Source organism: Liolophura sinensis, chromosome 8, assembly GCF_032854445.1.
Source record: "Liolophura sinensis isolate JHLJ2023 chromosome 8, CUHK_Ljap_v2, whole genome shotgun sequence".
Classification (NCBI taxonomy): Eukaryota; Metazoa; Mollusca; class Polyplacophora; order Chitonida; family Chitonidae; genus Liolophura; species Liolophura sinensis.
In genome coordinates, this window is record NC_088302.1 from 38,636,084 (window position 1) to 38,660,123 (window position 24,040).

The 24,040-nt window shown below is 39.8% G+C and overlaps 2 protein-coding genes across 5 annotated transcripts; one reads left to right on the plus strand and one right to left on the minus strand.

Moving 5' to 3' along the window:
* Window positions 1-340: 340 nt before the first annotated feature.
* LOC135472755 (heat shock 70 kDa protein 12A-like) lies at window positions 341-23,955 on the minus strand. Of its 3 annotated transcripts, XM_064752420.1 has the most exons (6): window positions 11,669-11,692; window positions 11,175-11,289; window positions 7,160-7,692; window positions 3,947-4,168; window positions 3,173-3,347; window positions 341-2,884 (listed from the first exon to the last, which is right to left on the minus strand). In XM_064752420.1, exons 3-6 carry the CDS (start codon window positions 7,568-7,570, stop codon window positions 1,827-1,829), a joined length of 1,866 nt encoding a protein of 621 aa, XP_064608490.1. In that variant the 5' UTR covers window positions 7,571-7,692; window positions 11,175-11,289; window positions 11,669-11,692; the 3' UTR covers window positions 341-1,826. The 3 variants fall into 3 exon arrangements, with proteins under 3 accessions (XP_064608490.1, XP_064608489.1, XP_064608488.1); XM_064752419.1 differs by lacking the exons at window positions 11,175-11,289; window positions 11,669-11,692 and adding an exon at window positions 23,503-23,955; XM_064752418.1 differs by lacking the exon at window positions 11,175-11,289 and having other exon boundaries at window positions 11,669-11,761.
* LOC135472756 (uncharacterized) lies at window positions 8,110-18,001 on the plus strand. 2 transcript variants are annotated; one of them, XM_064752422.1, is made up of 6 exons: window positions 8,110-8,193; window positions 13,755-14,393; window positions 14,655-14,907; window positions 15,919-16,001; window positions 16,443-16,565; window positions 17,743-18,001. In XM_064752422.1, the coding sequence occupies exons 2-5, from the start codon at window positions 13,822-13,824 to the stop codon at window positions 16,474-16,476; spliced, it is 942 nt and encodes a 313-aa protein (XP_064608492.1). In that variant the 5' UTR covers window positions 8,110-8,193; window positions 13,755-13,821; the 3' UTR covers window positions 16,477-16,565; window positions 17,743-18,001. The 2 variants fall into 2 exon arrangements, with proteins under 2 accessions (XP_064608492.1, XP_064608491.1); XM_064752421.1 differs by lacking the exon at window positions 8,110-8,193 and adding an exon at window positions 11,266-11,427.
* Window positions 23,956-24,040: the final 85 nt, after the last annotated feature.

Below are 24,040 nucleotides of genomic sequence, written 5' to 3' on the forward strand. Positions count from 1 at the left end.
AAATTAAAATTTTTATCACCTGACCAATGTTATCTTAAGACAAATGTGCCAAGATTTCATTTTCAATTACCGAAACCTAAGCATTGTGTCAAGGTATGAAACTTTGACTCTGTCAGATCTCTCTTTTTGGAACCGGCTCCTGGTCAAGGGAATGAGAATTGTAGATCAACTTTTTCATTCATTTTAGAGACACCTTCAGATACTAGATTGTTTTTTGTGTGTGGGTGTGCGTGAGTTTGTGTGTGTTTTAAACTACATGTGTTTTGCAGTTTGGCTGGTAGACTATATAAGGTGGACGCTAAGGAACGATGTTCCGTTCCTATCTATAATCACCTAATAACTGCGAAAAGAATTGCTTCACCAAAATACACATGTATACAGTTTTGTATCACTTAATACAGTCGGACAACTGCGTACACAACTGTAACATATCAAAACACGACACTCGTATTCAAAAATAAACAAAACCCGAATTCACCCAAAATATTTAATATCTCAGGATTGCACAACATAGTCCCAGACGGGATAGATTGATGATGCAGAACATGACTGTGTTAATATAAACACCTTTATCGTTGATGGTGTCTCCTGGCTCAGGATGTATCGTGTTGTGTAGTTAGCCCTGTGTTACAATGATGTCATGCATACCACTGCATATACATGTACAATATGGCAGCATGTACCTTTGCTCACAAAGGTTTCAGTACATTGATACGATGGTTTCGGCATTGCTTGAAAACATTTAAGACATGATAGGTGTTGACTGTACAATACTGAATGCACTTGTAGCTGGTGTAAATAAATGTCTTAACTGTGGTGCAAACCGCTTTTTGATGTATAACTAACATTCAGATAAAAAGTGGGATTTATTAACTTAGATAAGGTTACTTTCGAATTCAGTTATTATGAAGATAAAATATATCACAGATGTATAAAATACGGAATTGAAGTCTTTTCAACAGCCACGAAAAGCAAATATTTGAAAATTGTTTCGAAGTAGTTTTAAAATTATATAATCACCATCGAACCATATACAATTGATCATTCTCCTTTCACGCTGAAAATGAATTTGTCTGTCTATTATACACTGTCCACATATATAAATGAAACCAGTTTTTACACGTATAGTGATACCTCTATCATAATATACATGAGGTTAAATTAATTTAAATCTTATTTATCGGAATGTGCATGTTAAAGCTGTAAGTTCTCATTGTTTTCATTGAAGAGCTGGTTATTGCGTGTAGATGGTTCATTCACAACCAGTTCATTACAACAGAAATAAGGCGATGGCCTCAGAGAAGTATAGGTCTTACTTTTTCTTAAAGCATATATCTACTCTACGACGCTCTAAGATGTCTACCAAAAATGTCAGTTAGACTTGTTCATTTTCAGAAAATGAAACAAAATAATATACATAAATAAGCGAAAGGGACAAATCAATTAAAAAGGAAATTGTTCAAGCATTTGTTCTTTGCAGTTCATTTGTCTTATTTGGCAACTTTTTGTTTCGAGCTAAGAAATGCAATATGTTTTTACAATCTGGGCGCCTATCCATACATATATATTACTTTTCAGTGTCCCTTTTATCAGTTTCTTCTTGTGCCTCATTCGTCATTTCATAAGAGTGTCTTTCATCGTTTAGCTTTTCTTATCTCTATCATCCATCCCTCCCTTACTGGGCCTCAAGAATGACAAGCCATAGGCAGAGCTTCGCTATTTACATTTTTCAACACAAAACTACATTCGGACTGCGCAAGGAATGCCCGTTACATTGTTACGTTTTAGCAAGAATAACACTGTACAAAGCTAATTTGAGCAGACACTTAGGTAGAGAGGAAATCAATATAGGTTTCCCGACGGTTGTTGCTAGTGTGGTCGAATCCGATGACCTTGATTTCTGTGCCTCCAAAAACTACCTCTAAATCCACCGATCTCGACCTATCACCAGTCACGTCAGGCATCTCTATAATGAGAAAGCCACATTTCTCCACGCCCTCCTCATCCGTGTACATCACTCCCCGACGACTGGACCGATAAAACTCAAATATTATACCCTTCTGGTTACTGATGATAGGTGTGTAACTTTCTCGCCAAACCTCGTTATGCCCGATTATCTCTCCTGCCTCTGCCCACAGCTGTAGAATGTTCTTACACAATGTCATACCGTCTGACTCGACTTTCAAGTCCTCCCGATGCACACCTTCTTCAAAGGGCAGGTAGGAGCCCACCCCGTAGGTGTATCGACAGATCCTCTGCCCTATGGCGCCGGGGTCGTGTCCAAACGTGACTGCCCCACGCACCACCGCCAGACTGGCCTCCTCCGGCACAAGAACCGTAACTCTGTCACTAAACTTGTCTTTCACTGCCGCCTGTAACCGCCCACATTCGGCAAAACCACCCACCAGGAAAATGTATTTGGTGTCCTTCATTTTGGGTTTTTCTAACAGCGATTCTACGTGGTCTGTTATTTGCTTGAGAGCATCATCAAAGAGAGCACTGACCACGTCAGACGACAGGACGAGCTTTCCCGACGAAAACTTGACACCCTCTTTGGTGCTATCCGCGAATGTTTTAATTAACTGTGGCACCGTTTTGTCGTCATACTTAAAATTACAGAAATTGTAAGGCAAAGATACTCTTACACTTTGTGACTCACTATCACTGCGTTTTTTGATTTCAAAGTCTTGAAGCAATTCCTGATAGTCCTTTTGGTATTCCCGTTGGAACTCATTCATGAAGTCCTCGCCAAAGACTCTGTCGATGAGATTTAGAAACTGTCTGTCTACAATGGTTCCGCCCCAGGCACCACCGCTGGCCCGGAACATCTCACGGACACGACCGTCTTTCCGAATTTTGTGAGCCACTACGTCAATAGTGCCACCTAGAAGGCAAAAACACAGCATGGCTGCTATTAAAGGAACGATATAATTTGTTCGTGTTGATTAATTATTTGTATCCAACACGCATATTCAGAACGAAAACATTGTTCTTTTTGTCACAAGAATAGGTTAACTTACATCCACAAATGGACCACATTCCCTTCAGTTTAAAGACAAATCACAAACTGTATTCAAGAAAATTTGAATAAATACAGCTTATTTCGAACGGGTCGAATCTTAAGATCGAATGTTTTTAAAAAACTATTTAAGAATCTAGATCTTAGACATACCTCCAGCGTCCACTACAAGATATTTGGTTCCAGGTTCGAAGCTTGGGTTGTTGGCGCCTTCTGATTCTGAGCCGATGAAAGTGTTGGCAGGAAGACTTCGGCAGTGAAGAGAGGCGGCTTCGGGTTCCAGGGCGATCAACAGCTGATCACTGTGCTTCGACTCTATGATACCCGCCTGGTGAAACATATCAATAATTACAAGAGACTGAAAAGAAGTACTCATTAAATGCCTTGCTCGGCATAGATCCGATTGATGAATTCATTGATTGGTATTAAACGCCGTAATCAAAACATTTCACCTCTATAAAAGACGGTGATTAATCCCATGGACATACAGGGGAAAATTTCAAGATACGACGAATCTAACGATATTTCATTGTCCCTCAATACATCACCTGATGGTCTGAATTTCAGGACATACCAGAATAATTTTCCTCATCTTGAAGCTATACATCTTATACACCAATGCCTTTTTTTTACATTTTAAATATAAATTTTTTTTACCAGAACGTCCATGTAAGCAATGATTTCGTTTGAACTTCCCGAACCTAACTTTGGACATTGAGTCCGGGTGCCGTTCCTCCAAGCAGTTGTTCTAGGCTAAGTTATTTGTAACTATCATTGTAACTACAACCCTTAATTACTACCACGTAACAAACTTAATTACCAAGGTAAACATAGATTTCCATGGTAGTAAGAGTCAATTTAGACCACGAGGGTTTTGTGCAAATAAAGAACATTGCATATGACAAGATGTATGACTAGGTTGCGTACCTTGAAGGCGGATTCCCTCATGAACTGCTTGGCGTTCTCGTCCCAGATAGCGGGCACGGTGATCACCCACCTGACGGAACCTGGGTCGGGCTGATAGCCAACCTGAGCCTCGACGGCCTTCAGCAGATGACGCTGCATGAAGTAGAGGGAGTGAGCGAACACGTCCACGGCGTAGATCAACTGTCCGTTAGCCGCTACCAGGGTCAGCTCTGTGTGTAGTTCCTATAAACAACCAAACAATGATAGAGTGATTGGGTGATTGATTAATTAACTGCATGTATTATTAAATTAAACATATAAATTGTAAATATGATAAGAGGATTTCGTTTTGCATTAAGTGATTAATTCGTTTATTAACTTATTGTTGTTTATTATTTGTTGTTTATTGCTTTTTGGCTGATTTGATTTTTGATTAATTTGTTTATTAATTGATCAGCTGATTGGTTTATTTTTATTAAAATTCTCTTACTGCTTGAACAGCTTATTTGTTCAGTGGTATATACGCTGCTTCTTGTTGAATTATTTGCTTATTGGTTGTGCTCTGCTCTGTTTCCTCTCACGGTAATACTGGTAGACGTCGTATAAGTGAAATATTCTTGAATAGGGCGTAAAACAAAATCAAGTAAATAAATAAATATTGGTTGATTTGCTAACTTTTGTGTCTATATATAAAAGTCTTATTGATTTATTTAAGTATAATTACTAAATGGTTTATTGAATTGCTAAATGCATTTATTGGCATGTATACAGCTTTTTATTATCCTCATCGCGTATTGGTTGATTTCCGAACTGATTCACTGGTATGTGCACAGCTTCTTAGTGACTTATTTGCTTACTGGTTGATTGGCTGATTGACTTATTGGCATTATGCAGCTTCTAACTGACATATTCGCGTATTGGAAGATTTGCTAATTGTTTTATTGTTATATTGGTATGCACCTTCCTAATGTTTTAATTGCTTACTGACTCATTTGCTTACTGAATAACCGGTATGGTTAGAGTTTCTTATTGACTTATCTGCATACTGACTGAATCGATTGACCAAATAAGTAGCTGACTGATCTATAGATTGTTCAAAAATAATTACGAGGTTAAACAGCTGATTCATGTATGGTTACTCTCAGAATTACGACTCGGGTTTTGTTTACGTCGGGATGGACTTGCTGATAGATAAAATCTACGAAACGTGCGTTGATTTATATGGGCTAATTGATGTGTCAGCTGATTTAAACAAAAAATAACTATCCCATTTAGATCATTCAGCGAATGCTTTAAGCTTAATTGTCAAAAGTTGTGTCTATAAAGTGATACTTCCGACCTTCACCATCAGTAATAATATTTACCAAAACGTCGGCAATATAAATTTTCATCTATGCGAAGAAAACAAGAGACATCCGCCACATAATATACCAACAAGCCAAAGTGTGTCCGAAAATTGCAGTTGCAGCTCAACCGAGCACGTGAAAGCTGCACCGAGCATGCGAAGGCTGCACCGAGCATGTGAAGGCTGCGTCGAGCATGTGCAAGCTACACAAAGTAGAGAATAAAACTGATCAAAGACCGGAAGAAAAAAGGGGGAAAAAAACGAAAAATAAGGGTCGAGACAACGTGAACAGCTATTGCCATCTGCGATAAACCAGGCTATAAATACGTATGTGTCAGCTATTGCTATCTGCGATAAACCAGGCTATAAATACGTATGTGTCAGCTATTGCTATCTGCGATAAACCAGGCTATAAATACGTATGTGTCAGCTATTGCCATCTGCGATAAACCAGGCTATAAATACGTATGTGTCAGCTATTGCCATCTGCGATAAACCAGGCTATAAATACGTATGTGTCAGCTATTGCCATCTGCGATAAACCAGGCTATAAATACGTATGTGTCAGCTATTGCTATCTGCGATAAACCAGGCTATAAATACGTATGTGTCAGCTATTGCTATCTGCGATAAACCAGGCTATAAATACGTATGTGTCAGACCCACAGATACATTTAATGATATACATGTATGTTAAGTCACAAGTTTATACTCAAATATGTTAAAATCTGTGAAAACAGGAAATACCACCCATTAATAGTGAATCATATACATAATTTGCTCTCCACTTCCAACTAAATGTAAGCACGTAAACGCTCACAATGGATGGTAGGTGTTACATGTATATACGGATATCTATACGGCGAAGGCTATAAACTTAGAATTGTAATATGTGTGATATACACTTTGGCCGACGCAGTGGTTTTTCTGATTAATAATAGAAGGATGTGTATTTATTGAAAACGTTTCACAGTTTAGCATTGTTCATTTCTGATGTGCTAATAATAGCTTGGGGTTTACGTCAGAGTTTTAGTGAATTTAATCTGTATTATATCGATACAATGCGATGCTCCGTCCTCATTATAGCAGCACAATTCTAGAGTTTAGCACCCTACTGCTAAGTCTATCTCTAGACTATCGATATAACATAGTTGTATTCTCAATCTCACACATAGGCCATTGTTTGGAATATACGGGACAGGTGGCGTTAACTGACCGCCGGTCAAACGTAGATCTCAGATTTCATTCACATTGAGCGCTTTGTTAGCCGTCTAACTGACCAGCTGATGGCCAGTCTATTTCTGTCCCATTAGCCGTCTCGACCATGCTGAATAGATCGATAATGGTTTGTGAGTTTAACATTTCCAGATTATTCATGTACTGTATCGTCTTTAATACATAATGATTACATATCGACGGAATTGTGTCATCCTTGTATGTAGCATCTTGACGCGTTGGTGTCAGTGCCAATCATTATGTATGTGTCCACATCTGTCATATTATTTTTGCATGATAGTGAAATCGCTCATCCGTGTAATTATCTCCCGTACCAGCCCCCATCCCGTTGTAACATGATTTTCCTTTTAAGGAAACTGAGAGATGCAAGGCCCTGATGAAATGTTCTTCAGAGATCCATTCTTACCTCCACAGATTACGTCAAACAAATCCAAATTGTCTAATTGATCATCGTCTGGAGATGGTTAGGAGCATATATACAATGCATACAGAATCTCTCCCATGATAATAATTTCGGATTTTAAGACAAACAGTGCAACATTATAGGCGTATTTTGGGGGAGAATGACATTATATTTGTTGCTGAGGTATCTATACCCACCACGTATAGCCAGTGCCTTGCAGAATCATTGACATAACCATCCATCCACTCACCTTATTGTCATACAGCTTCATTTTGAAACGGTCAAAATAATAATGAGTGACCGCTTCTTCTTCGGACAGTTCGTTATATTTGGACACAGCTTCAAAACCGAATGCTGAGAATTTCCCGTCAGGATCCAACAATAAACACGTCGGCGTTTTCTGCAGCAAGAAACCCTGAGTCTGACCCCAATTTTTGTTCGTCCAGATCGCCTCTTTGTTTCCTGTGAAGGAATATGCATAGCCACTGAATGTCGTGCCGAAATCTATGGCTGCAATGATCTTGTATTCGTTTACGTCCACGGGACAGGACTCAAAACAGTGCTCCTCCGAGCCTTGATCTTCGGTGTCCGGATCGTCAGACACTTCCCCTACCCCACTCACAGGCCTACTCCTTTCCCCGTCGTCGCATTTCTCCGCCATCTTTCCCCGTTACAGCTTTGTTTGGGTTTGCTGAAGGACGATATTGTCACTGCGGCATCACTGCTCCAGGAACCGCTGGCTCAGACGGCCTAGTTCAGCCCGTGGAAGGATATGAGCAGAACCTGGAAATTAATAAATTATCAGGCCAATGCGGAAAAACACACGTTATAGAATATACACAATAAACTGACATTTAGTATACGCCGTGGTACATTGATTTCTAGAATTACAAATGCTACATAATACATTCATTTCGCAAGTGAGAAGAGAAAATCAGGGATTTACAATGGAACTGCTTTTGTCGTCTGCATTTACCGGGAAATGCGCGTAGGCCTTCTCACTCAATTTCGATCGATCGGAATAGCGTCTGTACAGTCGTGCATTAATTACAGTGCGTGCTGAGCACGCGAGAAACACGCCAGCCGGCTGGTATAGGCCCATTGTCTACAGAGCCGTGGGACAGAGTCAGCATCCGCGCTCGTGCACACCCGACCCAGCCCGCCCGGCAGTATGCTCTGACACACCACACGGCCATAGGTCCCGAGCCCCGCAGAACTGGAATCACTGGGCCTCTGCCGCATCGCCCGATTTCTGGGAAGGTTTGGTTCAAGGATTCTCGATTGGTAAGCCAGGTTTTTCTGAACGATTATGTCATGCTTTTTCTATGTATGAGAATGTGATGTTGAAGATTTTTGTTGAGCCGAGAACTTCTGTGTTCCAGTAAATTTCATTAATCAGAATGCTGGTTAAGTGAACCTTACGCATACATAAACCGTTATGAAGCTACTGATAATTCCCTGTATGTCTGTATGTTGCCTATTACAATGAACACAGCGCCCTGATTGGTGTAGTGTACAGTCAAACATCGCCAAAACAAAATATTGTCTTCCTGTTACAATTACTGCATTATAATCGCATATTAAAAACATCGGGTCTGCAAGGCTTCATTGCATTTAATATATGAACACTTGTTGTCAACGTTTTCAGTAATTCTGTATCGCTTTGATCGCCTTATGGTTATCCTTAACTCCAAACTGTCCATATTTTCAATAACATGTGCCTTCCTCCGAATGAGAGGCGTATATATTCCTTGGTTTGTTTAAAGTTCCTCTATAGCAGCCGGAAATGGCCACTCTGACATCATCGAGACAGTGACTAATTCATAGATGGAGTATTGATCCGCCAACTATAGTTCCACAGTTAACATCAGCTATACCGCCGTCCTTAGCGTCTATCCATTCGTCCTTTCAATTCCACTCCCATGAGAGTATGCACCAGTGCCGCAAGATCTAGATATGTGAATTGTATTTGGAAGGTACTTGCCCGAAAATGCAGTGTACACACCACTGTGCTGTAGGCTTAATGGAGTAAAACTACAGTATGAGCAGTGGAACTAGATCAGTGACGACACATGGCCTCACCTAACCGGTGAAATCCGGCTCCTAGATCAGTGACGTCTGATATATATTGCAACTAACATCAGTGCATATATTTTTACATAATTCTGCTTAATCCATGACGCGAGGGACGTGTAACTTGCTACTATTTAAGCATTTAAATGAACAGTTAGAATGAAACCCTAACTGGGGTAAATTGAAAAGAATCCCTATTCTACCGGTTTACCTGTGGCCATTTGCCAAGTAGGTTACCACAATTATCGCTTTTCAGGCGCCGGTTTCATGAATTATACTTAGTGTTAAATTGCCCAAAGCTAAATGCATTTTATATCTCTACAACATACGTCGTCATGGTAGTTAAGGGCAAACTTAGCTGAGTGAGCTTCATGAAACTGGTCCCTGGTTTACTCTCTGTGCTGTAGTCTTTTGTTTTGTCAGTTTACCTCAGTTAAGGCTTTATTCTTACTGTTCATATAAATCTTTGGAAAGTAACAACTTATACAGGCCCTAAGACTGGAGCAGAATTAGATTTAAAAAACAGCAATATATTATGCTTCACTGTTCTAGAATTAGTCACAATGCTATGTTGTCATCACATTTTACATAGATTTACAAGAAAATAATGCATGTTTTTTCGGTTGATCTATAAACACTACAGTTAAAGCATTGCCAGGAACAGGTTACAAAACACGTCAACTCACACTGTAGGCCTGTCTCACAGGTTATGAAGAGTATTAACGAATACCGAATAATGCTGCCATTTCGATCGATATATTTGGATTAATACAATACTATTATTAAGACATAGGAAGTTAAATGTATGATCAATGCGTTTTTAAACCACCATCACATTAGCATCACTGCTTTTGTTTAATTTATAAGTAACCGTATATGGAAGTTCTTCTGTATTGCATCCACATATATACAACCCTCATACTTGAATCCTATACTATAATGAATTAGGGTGCCAAACGTATATGTCAAAATCTGGAAGAATTAATCAAACAGACACTGTTCACAAGCACTTAACTTGGAAGCATAACATTGCCTATACATCGTGTGTGTGTTGGTGATATGGTCAGTTTTGTGAAACCGGCCTCAGGTCATTATATGATTTATTGCTCTAGTGTGACTCTCTGTTAACATATATGCATATGTTAACAGACGTATTAACAAAAGATTTAGTGTTTGCATCGAATAATTCGTGTTTCCGTTAAGGCTAAGGCTGCAAAGGCTAAGGCGCAATATATCTGTGACCTATTTATAGCACCACACTCATAGTCACTGATTTAAGCTTGCTGTTTTTTTTTTTTTTTTGTTTTTTTGTTTTGCTTGTGAAGGTCATATTTAATGGATCCAGACCTGTAAACTTGTTTTTTTCCCGGATTTCCTATCCAGTACATAAGGTTAGACAGCGTACATTTCATTGCAGGCAATAGCCACTTCATCACTGTGTACCATATACCACTGTACTTGTGAAAATCTGCACGTGGAATGAATCTGTATATTATGACTTTACATTTTATAAAGCTTACCGACAGAACATTGAATACAAATACATGTTGTATGTTTAAATCTACTTGTCACAGCTTGGGATTTAACGTCGTACTTAACAATTCCCTGGCCTAATTCTTTGTATTGAAAAAAAACTTGTACATGCCAATATGCCGATATGATCAAAACATCATTGAAACAAGGTCAAGGTTTGTAGCACAGTTAATGTAATATTGAGAGTGTTTCATGTGAATGTATATATACATCTTAAAATAATCCTGTTTGTCGTTGCTGTAAGCAGATGGTGGTGATCTAATGGTTCACATCATTTGGTGATAATTGCTCCCATGATGAGGCAATCAGTGTGGTAGAACCATCACCTACAGGTCAGATAGGAAGCAAATCGACTGAACATTCCTAGAAAACCAGTAAATTAATCAGTTACAGTGTACAAACATATCATGGTATATGTTTGTCCTATCCACATGGACATGGGCGTATACTTTGCACCTGTAAAGTTTCTTACCGTTATTTCTAAAACCGATGCAAAACCTATTGTAATACTTTGAGAGTTGCAACGAAAATCCCTGATTGCCCTTACCTGTGTAGCTTAAAGTACCGCAACGTGTGAAACGCTCTCCTATATCCTGTTTAAAAAAAAAACACGGTGGCCTCTGAGCTATTAGCAGTCGTTCGAAGTACGATATACTTACATATAGAGTTCTTTCGTGCAAGCCCGTCGTGTACGTCTGTTCCTGCCTTCATGAAATTCACTACTATTTTGAGGGTGTGTATCGTCTCCTTTCTGGGTCAAGCGTGCTTGTGGATCTGATATACAGAGTTGTTCTGCATGGAGTTGTTAGCGTACTTTCGGTTTGGAGTAACATTCCAGTGTATTTAGGATTATATTTCGGATTCTCCATAATCAAAACCTTCCACCATGGAGCTTGAAACAACGGTTATCAGGTAATGGAATATATTTATATATTTCTACATGATGAGATTAGGTCAGCCGTGTTCACCGCAATGGTATACGGAGGGATTTACACAATATATTAACCTTATACACAATATCCTTATCTCACGCCCCATTCAATGCCCGCCTTTCACGAAACGCTATAGAGGACATTCCTTTGTCAGGTATCATGGACCCTGTACCACGGCAGATGTTTTTCAAGCCGCACTCCTTTACGACCTTACTGCTTACCTGGAAATTATTTCACCCTAATTGGATATGTTGGGGTTAATCCTCGAGTCTCTTTCGGCCCCTGCCCCTCCCTCCACCAAACTTCTATCCATGGGTCACGTGATTGTATTTCAGCATGGATAAGTCGTGTGTTTCGAAGTGGGTCAGTCGCCAAGACCTGAGAGAAGGAAGTGTCACACTGCCACACACACACTCACGTACCATATGCATATACTAAGTAAGGGAAATAAATCAGATTCCGTTGATAGTTTTATCAACGGAAGCCATCCCAAGGGTTGAAGGGTTGAAACAGTGATGCTGAGCTCTCACGTTAAGTCTGCTACAAAGGAAATCTCTTGCAAACTTGTTGTCATATGTAATGTATTCGTAGTTTCGTATGAGGCGAATCTTAAAGTTTAAAGTACTACAGGACATTGAAACTAAAAACTAGATGCAGTCTGATTACTTTTCCAGAAAGAAGTTTTTAGCTAAAAGCTGTATTGTTCATTTTTTATGCCAAATTCGTCTTCAATCTATCCCACCTGGGTTAAATTCGCTTTGTGTTCAGCGCCAGTACTTTTGTCACGTGACTAGTATGCTGATGATTGGCTCAGAGCTTCACTATAAAACCATGAATATGCGTCAGTTCATTTTAAACAAGGGTTTCACATTCAGAACGCCAGCCCAGAGGCAGTTCTGATGATATTTTTGTGATATAACGCAATTATAAACAGTATAAATTGTATAGGAAATTAATTTTTCCAAAGTGTGACAGATCCTATGAAATAAAGCGTTATTTTTTATCCACTTGCATGCACGTTTAGCGTAGGCATCTTCGTTCATGTTTGAGAAATAGTGCCTTGGACCTGACTGATAGTTAACTTTCATGTAATTGCAAGGACGTGGTAGTTTGCACCGCCTAGATTGCAAGTTTCAAACATACGCAACAGTCCAAGGAAGAACCAAAATACCAAGTAAGAAACTGGCATGGAATCATGCAAAGAGAAAGCAGTGAGCAGTTTAAAATGATGCCGGAAAGATATAAGGAATGTTAAAGGCCTATTAAGTTTATCAGTATCTTGTCTCAGATAATAGCTAGCATTTCACATGACACCCAAACCTAGTCAAAAATAAAGCCTCTGCATACACGGGATCTAAGCTTAAGCTGAATAACTTTCCCTATTCATATCAACCTGGCACCTATATCGTTATTGTCAGATTTGTTGCCGAATACTGAAAGATGGAATCATAGATAATTCACAGGTCTGTTTTACATCTTGAGTGCTTTTAGTATATATTGTTCTGACCGTACTATCTGACGATCATTCTAGGGTGTGATCATGTTAAACTACATTGGGCGAAGGCTTCACCTACCGCCTGATGCCACCTCATTTGCTGACAACTCCGTGGTGCTGTGTTGTCTCTGTTTCTCGTCCTAGCGTTCCGGACGCCTAATGGTCTGGCTTCTAAACATATCTGACAGCACCAGTGTGACATGGTTTCTCTTCCATCCAACTGAGATTTCTAGCGCGACAATTTTTTTCAAATTTCAGGGTATATGTTCGTCCAGTTTACTCATCATGTCTTTAAACTGATATATTTCTTTTTTTTCTTGGCATCCGTCCATTCCGAATGTCTATCTAAATGTCTTTATTTTTTGATGTCCAGATCCGCCTAGTGTTCCAGACATGTGCAGAAGCTTTACGTCGAGCCCAAACCACAGTGTAATTAGAATACACGTGAACCTTTGTCTCTCTTTCCTGTCTAGTTTTCTGGATTTCTGGTTTAAATGCTTTTCAAACAAATGTGATGATATGCTCCTTACATCTATCTCTTGGTCGTCTTTGAAAGCCAATCTTCTTGTTCAAATGGCACGTTTGTCTTGAAGTCCAGCGTATTCTTGATGTCTCTGTCTTGTGTTCGAGATGTCTATACATGCCTTGTGTTCGAGATGTCTATACATGTCTTGTGTTCTTGATGTCTATACATGTCTTGTGTTCCAGATGTCTATACATGTGTTATGTTCCAGATGTCTATTCATGTCTTATGTTCTTGATGTCTATACATGTCCTGTGTTCCTGATGTCTGTACATGTCTTGTGTTTCAGACGTGCGCCCCATTCATTCGTGCGCCGAGCCCAATCTGAGTACGCGTACCAAGAATACACGTGGGCCATGTCGGAGGGAGCAAAAGACCTCATGTCCGAGGTCAAGTCCTTCTGTGCTCGTCTAGACCATGTCTTCTCTTGGAAAAAGAGGGATCCGCAGACCCAGCGGCTCCTGGAGGAGGCCAAGTCCCTGCTGCAGAACCTCTCCACAGCTTACCAGAAGTTATCTTCTGGCCCTGGGACGCCAAGGCAGAGTCGAGGCGCTGGCATGGGACAAATGTGGGTGAAACTGGACGAGCTGAAGAGGGAAAACGACGATCTGAAGCGGCTGCTGAGTAAAAACCAGGACGAGAGGCTTCCACATATCGCTAACAAACCACAGGGTCCTGGCGAGGTGATAATCTCCGAGCTACACAAGGTGAAGAGTGAGAACGAAGGACTACGAGAAGAACTGGAGAAGGCACACAGAGAGATTAAGGAGCTGACGATGGTGAACGCTAATCTGCAGGACGAGTACAAGAGAAACAAAGTGGCACTGGAAACCATACAAGACTCCCAGGAGCAGTTCCGGAGAGAGAAGAAGACGTTAGAAACAAACCTTAGTAATGCTCAAACGGAAGTAGACAGCTTGAAGAAAAAGTAGGTAGCATTCCATATCTATATGAAAGTTATACGAAAGATCCTTAGGCAGCGTTAGTGAAATGTAAATGTAAGAACAAAGCAACAATTGTGTGTGTGTATTCGTACTTGATCAATTCTGTAAGTACCTCATAAGGTATGACAAATGTGGTGTATATGTGGTCGTTTTTAGCATTACTAAAGCATTATATATGGGATACAGGGCTCATCTTTGATGCAATGCACTTATACCTTGTATGCAATGTACATGATTTTGACCAGGTTAGCCTCAGCCCCAGACTCCAAACCTCCGCCTATCCCCGCCAAACCCGCCATCAAACCGGCCGTCAAGCCCAAGTTCGTCCCAGACAAGCGAGCTTTCGAGAACATAAATGAGAAGTGTCGACCGAGTGTGATCGCCATGCGCTACAATGCTTTAGAAAGCGAAGAGTGGATAGATGCTAAAGAAGCTCTGGAAGATAATTTCGACAAAAACGAGGATGAGATTGTAAAATTTCTTAGCGACCTACTCATGGCAAGTAGTCAATGAAAGAGCTAGTAAAGTTATTCGCTTATTTCCAAGGCCGAACTTCCATATATGTCTTCCGAAAAAGTATAATAGCTCTATTTCATTTTCGTCGTAAATTTCGAAAAAACTATCCCTCATGTTTTCTTGAAAGCCAAGACATACTGGTAAAACATTTGTAGGACCTATCGTGATTCGTTAATATGGTTCACAAAAGCATCAATTCTGACCAGGTTTCTCATATGCCATATTTACCATGCTTATACCACGTGTGCATTTAAATAATGGAAATAACACTATTCATTTTCGGCACCCTTGGCCAATTTCTTCAAGGTTAATGGGGTCATTTGACATTTTTATTGGATAATTTTGACCTTGTGACAAGAGTGTTAACACGTTACCCCTTGAAGTAGCCTATGTAACATATTTTCATCAAACCTATGTCTCATGTGCATCTAATCATGCTGAAAAAACTCCTGTTGCGTTTAATTATCTTGGCCTATGTTTTCAAGGTTGTTTGACCTGTGCCTCCATTACCTTGTGAAGACTGTATTATGAACGCCTGTAGCAAGGTTTTTCAGGCTTTATTTATTTATTTATTTGTTTATTGATTTATTTTATTTATTTGATTGGTGTTTACGCCGTACTAAAAAAAGTATTAAGATAAAAATCAGGATAAGACATTACCTGAAGCGAAGGTGCATGCGTGCTCTTTGCCTCGACTAAAGTGTGTGTTTAAAGCCAATTAATATTAATAATTAAATTAATTATTAATTAATATACTGTATATGATCACCGGAAGGAAACAAGCTTTTAATACAAGTAAATTTGTATTCGGCAGTTACTCCAAATATTTGTACTGCTATGAATGCACATGTGTTGTTTCAGCACGTGACAGGTGAGACACTTTCCAAATTTCATCATCTGTCAGAAAAAGCTTTATTATGATATACTTAAGTATTTTTCTGTCTCCTTTGTAAATTTTGTATTCTTGATTTAGCATTCGGTTTTCTTCTTCAGAACACATACAGCAGCTGTAAAGACGTGTACAACAATATGATCGTCAGCTTCCTAGAGCGGCTCAAACAACCACAGTACTGCAGGTGAGTATATGTCAATTGTTATAAGAGCCTTGAGAATGAAGTATATATATATATATATATATATATATATATATATATATATGCATATATTGAAAGATTTGTTCATAATCGTTCATAGCTGCTCCCCTAGAGGAACTCATGGGGAATTCTTTCCCCGTATAGATTCATGCAGGTCCAAGCTGTGGAGTTATTCTCGTCGCTGAGATGGCGTGTCTTGGAAGTCTGGTTATGCAGCACGAGTGTCTGGACGGAACCCGAGTCGCCAATGAGCGGGAATCGGTATCGACGATTGTGGCCCTTATATGCCAACCATATTGCTCAGATATCTCTGCTTTGGTGTAACTCAACCCATCTTACTCTAATTACCAGTATTAGACAGTAACCAATACATACATATATTCCTGTTGCAAGTAGCGAAACAACGTCTTTTGTCGGCTTCAGAAGGTCACAGAGTACGAGAACTGTTCCTCCGTAGACCAAACCACTACCTGACGATCTCAAAGAGGCCATCCATTCCGTGCTGAAGCAGAACTGGAGAACCTGGACACTAAACCCGTCACAGAGGTAACATTTTGTATAGCCCCTTGTGGGGCCCCATGACATGGAAGTGCTGAATTACCACACCCTGGTCTACAGGTTATTTAATTGTGGGTCATGATAAGGTGAAGTGATATCATGTATTAAAACTTGGTGGAATATTTCGCTAATTAAGGGACTGAAAGCATTACTTGACCCAGTGGATGATGATTGTGAGCGAAGTATAGTTTTAGGTATGTTTTCGAGATTGTGCAGATCGGGACATTTTTGATGACGAACATGAAAGAATTTGAATATATCCCGCATCACTTTAAATTGACAGGTTCACACTACCGTATAATACAAGCAAAGCACCAGTATGCGCCCTACTCGGGCAGTCGCGAGCGCTTAAAAAGATCCCACTTGACCCTTAATATATGGGTATATATATAGGTCTGAACGTATCAACAATTATTTAACAATGTTAGCATAGGCGTGCTTGACCTCGTATTTTATTGTGAAAAAGAGGGGGGTTGTCTTTAAGTTGTTGATAAGACAACATAGCTCTTTTTCTAAATGATATATGAGGTGAAGCAGGATAGACTAACTTTGAATTGAATGAATGAATGCCTAGGGTTTAACGTCGTACTTAACACTATTTCAGACATATGAGGTCGAACTTATTGATGATATATTTAGACCTAAACTTGAATAAAGTGGGTTAAACATTATCTAACTGTAAATATACAACAACTGAAATGGTCGACAGCGGGCATGCATTTGTATTGTAGCCTCATGTACATCATTTCTGGATTACCATAATTAATGTCTGTCTTTGGTGCCAAGGTTTGTACACAACGTCAGTTCACATACAAATATCGTTTAAGCTTAACTGCTTGAGACGTCTTGTAGGAATCTGTTTTAGGGATGCATTCATTATCGACATAAAATTGGTACTAAATGTTCTATTTTTAATCACATACTCACTAAATTATTGGTCATCAGATGACCGGGTATATCATCCAGCACTAACCTCTCATGTTGTCTTAGTGTAAGAATATGCATGTCGTTCAAGATTCAGTTTACTTTTGCATGAAAACAATAAAAAAGTTTTGGCACAGCTGGGAATTTCAAGATATGTGCTGAACGACGGTGATCTTCATTTAGAAGATGCATATATATGCCAACAAGTCATGTTTAAGTGTCAAAAACTCTTTTTCTACAGATGGCGATCTCAAAAACTTCCGAAGATCACAGAGATCTAGTGGAAAGTGCATTATTAGAGAACAAGGCATTAGGTCGCTATCTTCATGAGAGCGCGCGGTTGACCTGGCAAATGGTGATCCAGCAGCCGGCCATGGCATTTATCCACGAGTGACGTCACCTATGACGAGGAGAGACACAAGCTGTGGTGGTCATGTGACCAAAGTGGATCGGGACAAATCGACTATTTTGTATGGCCATCACTATATGACTGTGAAAATGGGAACTTGTTGGTAAAAGGTTGTGTGTACACAAAACCGTAAATTAAACACAAGACAGCAGTCATGTTGTTAGAAAAAAACGCTGAAATCAAGAACCATTAAAAAGATCAAAGCTACTATACTTAATGCAAGCAAATCTGAAGTGTCGCAAATATTACTCAGTGGCTCACGATGAAATCACACTGATATTGAATCCCGTCTTTACTTAAATATCGTTCCATATTGTCTTTTCTTCATTTCCAGCAACATTAATGACTATTGACCGTCTTAAACAATAGCAATCCAGTACCCAGTACTAGTAATTAGCGGAATAGAGCCTGTCTTGTGTTACCAAACGAATGACGTAAAATATTCCATGCATGTATTGAAAAGCCCGTGAGATGATAATGTAAATGTGGTATGAGTGAGCTACCATGTTTTTGACAGGTGCCAGATATCAGTTTCATAGCAGGGGCCATTACCATATCACTAAAGCTGTCTTCTGGTACGAACAACCTTACTTAAACTGACGTGCTTCTTGGATAATTGGCTGCTTGTGGCTTTGCACACTGTGCAGTTCAGCTCAATCCTTTCCCTGTACCAGTGAGTGGAGACTTTGAGGCTTTTTCTGTCGTAATACTCGTGGAATTTTTAGAAAACATTAAGTATAGGCCTATGTATGTTAAGCACGTTGTCTGACTTATGTATAGCCTTGTTAAATTTCGTCTTTCCATTATGGCGCCATCCGTGCGAGCACTTCTGTATCTGTCAGTGCGGTGTTCATGCTTGTATACTTACCAATATATGAGCTATATATGCATGGATTAAGAGGTGCTTTGAAATTATAATTTCAAATTATGTTTTCATTAAACTGTCTTTTTACATTTGTTTTCAACGAAAGGAATCCAGAATTCTTTACTTATTGCCTTTGTGCAACAGTACAGTACATAGGAAGAATGGGCCCGGTCGGGCATGGCTGGGGTTGGTCATATGTCAGTATTATCACCTGACATGTCTTCGGCATGATGCTTAGTGATATAAGACATAAGACGTCCCTTGTTCCAGGGCGACGTAAAAAACATAGCATAGGTTCACACATGGAAAGAATGGGCAGAATTTATAATGTGTGCTGTTTCCTCCCACCATAATGCTTGCCGCCGTAGTATAAGTGAAATTCTTGAGTACGGCGTAAAACACCAATGAAATATTTATTTATTTATTTATTTGATTGGTGTTATACGCCGTACTCAAGAATATTTCACTTATACGACTTATGCAGGTCAGCATTATGGTGGGAGGAAATCGGGGCAGAGCCCGGGAAACATCCACGACCATCCGCGGGTTGCCGAGAGACCTTCCCACGTACGGTCGGAGAGGAGGCCAGCATAAGCATGAACTCACAGCCAATGAAATAAATAAATAAACTGCGATGATGGGTGGAAGAAAGAACATAACTTTTTAGTATCTGATTTCACCTCACTTCATCTGCGACCTCGTGCAGCCTTTGACCTTTACCGGTACTCTTATAAAACAGAGTTAAGTGGAGAGCCAACTGACCCGATGAAAAAGAAAAGATACAATTGTTGACAGGAAATCAATTTATAGTTTCTTCCACCTGAACATCTCGACAAGAGAAATGAGGAAATAATCGAGCCCTGCTTATAGGCACGGTAGGTCAAAATAGGTATAGGCTATTCCTTACAGGGCATGTGTCGCTCCTTACTGTCTCTTTACATCACTGCCACCACTGCACAAGCTTGACCTCTGGAGCCTGTGAGAAGTATGTAGGCTGGTTTACATTGTCTTAGTGTCTACCCCGATATCCTCGTGCGGACCTATAATCATCATTCATCAATAAAAATGTTTCAGATCTCTGTTAGAATCACGTGCTGCATAAACAGAATGCATATATATCAAGTATAAATCTGTACAAAATTTCGCAATGAATGTAAAACGAAAGTAGCGAGAGGCGCAGATGCTGGAGTATGCAAAAATAAGTCTACGTCGGAATGAAAAATTTGCACCAGGAATGTGTACATTTGGCCCTGATGATGGGTCTTCAGGGATACGGTGCCTTTGACGTTGAAGTGCCCTTGAGTTTTTGTGACTGAAGCCTCTGTTATTATACATAGACCCATATGAACCCCATGTATTTTGCGACATATGACTTAGCCGTCCGTACTTAGGAGACAGTTCTAGACCACCCCAGTGTAAAATCATGCCTACCTCTTTACTAATGTATCAGTATTTGGAATTTTGACGAATATATTAATATTTAATTGTTGTTTTTTAACGATTTACTCAAGAATGCTCCACTTAAATTATGGTGGTTCAGTTTATTGTTGGAGGAAAACGGGGTGTCTGGAGTATAAAGCACTTCTCTCCACCAGGTAGGCCTATCAGACTACAACGGCTGTCGAAGTAGCGAGAGCTGGATTTGAACTGGCGACCTTGTGCCTGGCCATCCCATCGAGAGAGCGCAATTACCTGTTGAGATAGACGAGGGTCCCCGAATATAGTAGAGGAATTGTTTGAGGAATTGTTTAGTTGGGTACAGCAGTATGTGCATGGTGTATCTCCTTGTGGCTAATGTTCGAGCAACATTAAAAAGTCCTAAGCCGATGTCGGAGATTTTTGACAAAAAAATCCATAATAACATAATATAATAATAAAAATAATAAAAGTAAAATTTTCCCTATTCACCACGAAAATTTCAAATGAATGCCTTTCAGACAATATCAGACTAGTACATGAATATTGTTTAAATGATTCATTAAACTGAAAATGGAACATTTATAAAAGGTATTCAGCGAACAGCGTTATATATTTGACGAACTTTATTACTTAATTTGAAACGCGTTTGATTGGCTTTTTGCTCAAATCTTCGTTATAGCCCCTTTATACCAATAGTATATATTCCCCATATTTCCACTAGAGAAAGGGAGGTTTCAAGGGGAACTACTCTGAAAACCAACACCAATTGGCTAAAAACAAGGGAGAGCATTAAGAGTGATTCGGTAGTTGTACAAGGTCATATAACACCAAAGAAATCAGTCAGAAACAGGGCTTAAGGCTATAGCCTTAGATCTTTGATTCATTACACTATTGCCACTGTTACTCATTGCGAGACTCGAGGACGAGCAACACAGACGGTCTAAAGGTAGCAGAACGCAACGTTTTCTTCTGTGACGTTGCAGTGCGTGTGTACTTAATATATGCTTTACAAGCACATATACACCGATACTTGTGACGAAGAAGATCAAATAGGTTCACAGTTTTTGAGTTTTACGAGTTCCCCATTCCCTACCCCAGTTAACTATGCTTCAGACATCGTGACAGCAGAATTTGCAGAATCCTAGAATGGCAGAAACGTGATGAAACACAGAGCGATGATATGCGTGCACAGTGCATGCCAGAGCAAATCATACAAGATAAACCGTGCGTTGAAGGGTGTTGATACAAAGAGCAGCCCGTTTCTGTCATAGAAATGAAACCGATCCAGTTATGACTATGAGACGTTCGAATCCAGCTCTGGGATTATCAGCATACTCTATGGCCTGGTTTATCCACCCCCATTAGCAGTAACGGGCGTTCGAATCCTGCTGTGGCATAACCTGCACATTCAGTTTATTCCTTTCGTTATGCCCAACTTTTTGGTTGCTGATTCTGTAGCTATAGGGAGTTCGAATGTCGCTCTGGCATTACTGGCATATTCAGGTTCCAGGTTTATTTCCTTCGTTTTGCTTCAGGTAAAGTCTCTATATAACCATAGAAAGTTCGAATCCCGGTCTGACATGACCGGCATATTCAGTGGCCAGGTTCATCCCGTTCGTTTTATCCCACATTAAGCCTCAAAAACCACCGAGTTTGAATCTCGCTCTAGCCTTATCGACATCATAAAATATATATATATAAGAAGTATATTTGATACTTCTTTGCCTTCGTCAAAAATTGGGGTAAAAATTCAAATATAGAAAATAAACCTACTTTTGGGTTCTGAAATTGTATGCATTAAGAAAAGATTTTAGCCAAAAAAAAAAAAAAAAAAAAAAAAAAAAAACTCGAGGCACTTTAACGTGAATGCATGACAGCCTAACACAAAGTGACATTTGTTGTGACTATGTTATTTTCCTTTAAATATCGCTTAACCGAGAAAAGCAAACATTCACTTATATACACTGTGACGCAATGAAAGGGCTCTCCAAACGAAGATATAACGTTTTGGGTTAGAGTTTTCACCTGTTAACCAAGGCAAAGACGCTCTGGGGATACCTCCGATAAGGCAGGTATATGGTGGCAAAGGCGGGTTGCTCGTGTAAGAGGTATAATTGTCTTTGTCGGTAAATATGACGAGGCCTACGTAAAGTGACTCAAAAACACGTTCTGTGAGGTTGCGAACATTGCGTTATAAACATGACAAGTTGACGCGCCAAAACAAATGCTTTCGCTGAAAGAGCTATATCACGATCTTAGGGGTTTCATCACGAACGGTAAATACCGTTATCAGAGAGCTGTTTAACGAGTGACTATATGTTGTCGGAATCTTCACATTGATATTTAATATCGTGACTTTATCGTGGAAATCGTAAGAGAGAGGGTCACTTTTCTACAACATCATTGCTTTGAAAACCATTTAATATTCAATTTAAGCGTTGTAGATTGTATGTTGCCGCGGCTGGCCTACAGTTAAACTGTTGTGATGCAACACTGGAATTGTTAATGCTTGCATTCATGCCCTTTCCATCTTTATACTGCAGTCAAGTACGGGCATCGCGTCGTTTGGCGTTATAATCCATATAGTCCTGCAATAACCATACAGCGTATGTGCACTGGCAGCAGTCGTACATGGAGTACTTTTTTCACTGGATCCATGGGTTTGTGCTTGTGTGGGCTACGCAATAACCTATAAAATTTTATATGAGCCACACCACTTTGGTTTTCGTGGATATTCAGGATAAGTATAGAATGTTGACCGATGTAAGATTCACGTCATCGGTTTCCCTCAAGGTGATGTCATACAACTAAACAAAGAGATACAAATCGGATGAGTTACATCTCTGCTTCACAAACACCAGCTCTACGCATGGTACACTGCTGACCACGTGACTGACATGACGAATTAAACATTAGCAGGACAGTCGGGTGACCCATGCAGTATAACGCTATATCCGGTCGACGAATTCTCGATATGCTTCTGTGGATGCTAACTTTGTGGGTACCAATTCTCTTACCGACAGACCATAACTAAGTAGCACGTTCAACGTATATTCTTGTTCTATAAAGTCACACAATGTATGTTGTTATTATAGCACACTATTCTGTCATATTCAAAAGAACACTCTGTGAGTCTAACAGCAGCTTTATGTTAAATTAATAATAAGAATATGTGTACCATTGCTGAATACATTCTAGTATCTCTCAGACAACAGACTGTCTCTTGAAAAATTAAGAGACTAATTCTTTGACTGTACTTTAACTATCTGACTGCTATTTAACGGCATAGATCCAGATTTTTTACGTACCGGTACACGACGGCGGTCTAGTCTATTGGCTGAGGAAACTGGAGCTCCCTTCCCATCCTCACGCACTTGACAAAACTCCTTCCCCGAACGAATTCTGATCCCTCCTTGGTGAGCTGACGATCGCCTTCGTTAGAAATAACACTTTAGCTCATTAAGCCAGCAGACTGGGCTGTTGTAGACAGTAAGTTCAGCTACAATATATGTTATTTCAACCAACTTCGGCTATATTTCGGTGGGGCGAAGCCGGCAGCAAGTTTGTTTCACCATGCCGTAATAAGTCAACGTATTAACAGATATACAGAATAGCGATTCCATGAGTTTCATGATGCGTGGAAATCGAGAACTAAGCTGGAGAAGGCGCTGGTGTAATATACTTTAGTCTGTTTCTCCTAGCCAGTCGCCTATACTCAGCTATATGTAACATCAGTCATACTCACTACCAAAGAGTCATCAGCATTTAGTCAGAGACACATGACAACACAAGTTCTAAATATATATGTGCTGGAAGTCCATTTTCTCGCACAGGATCACATGATCT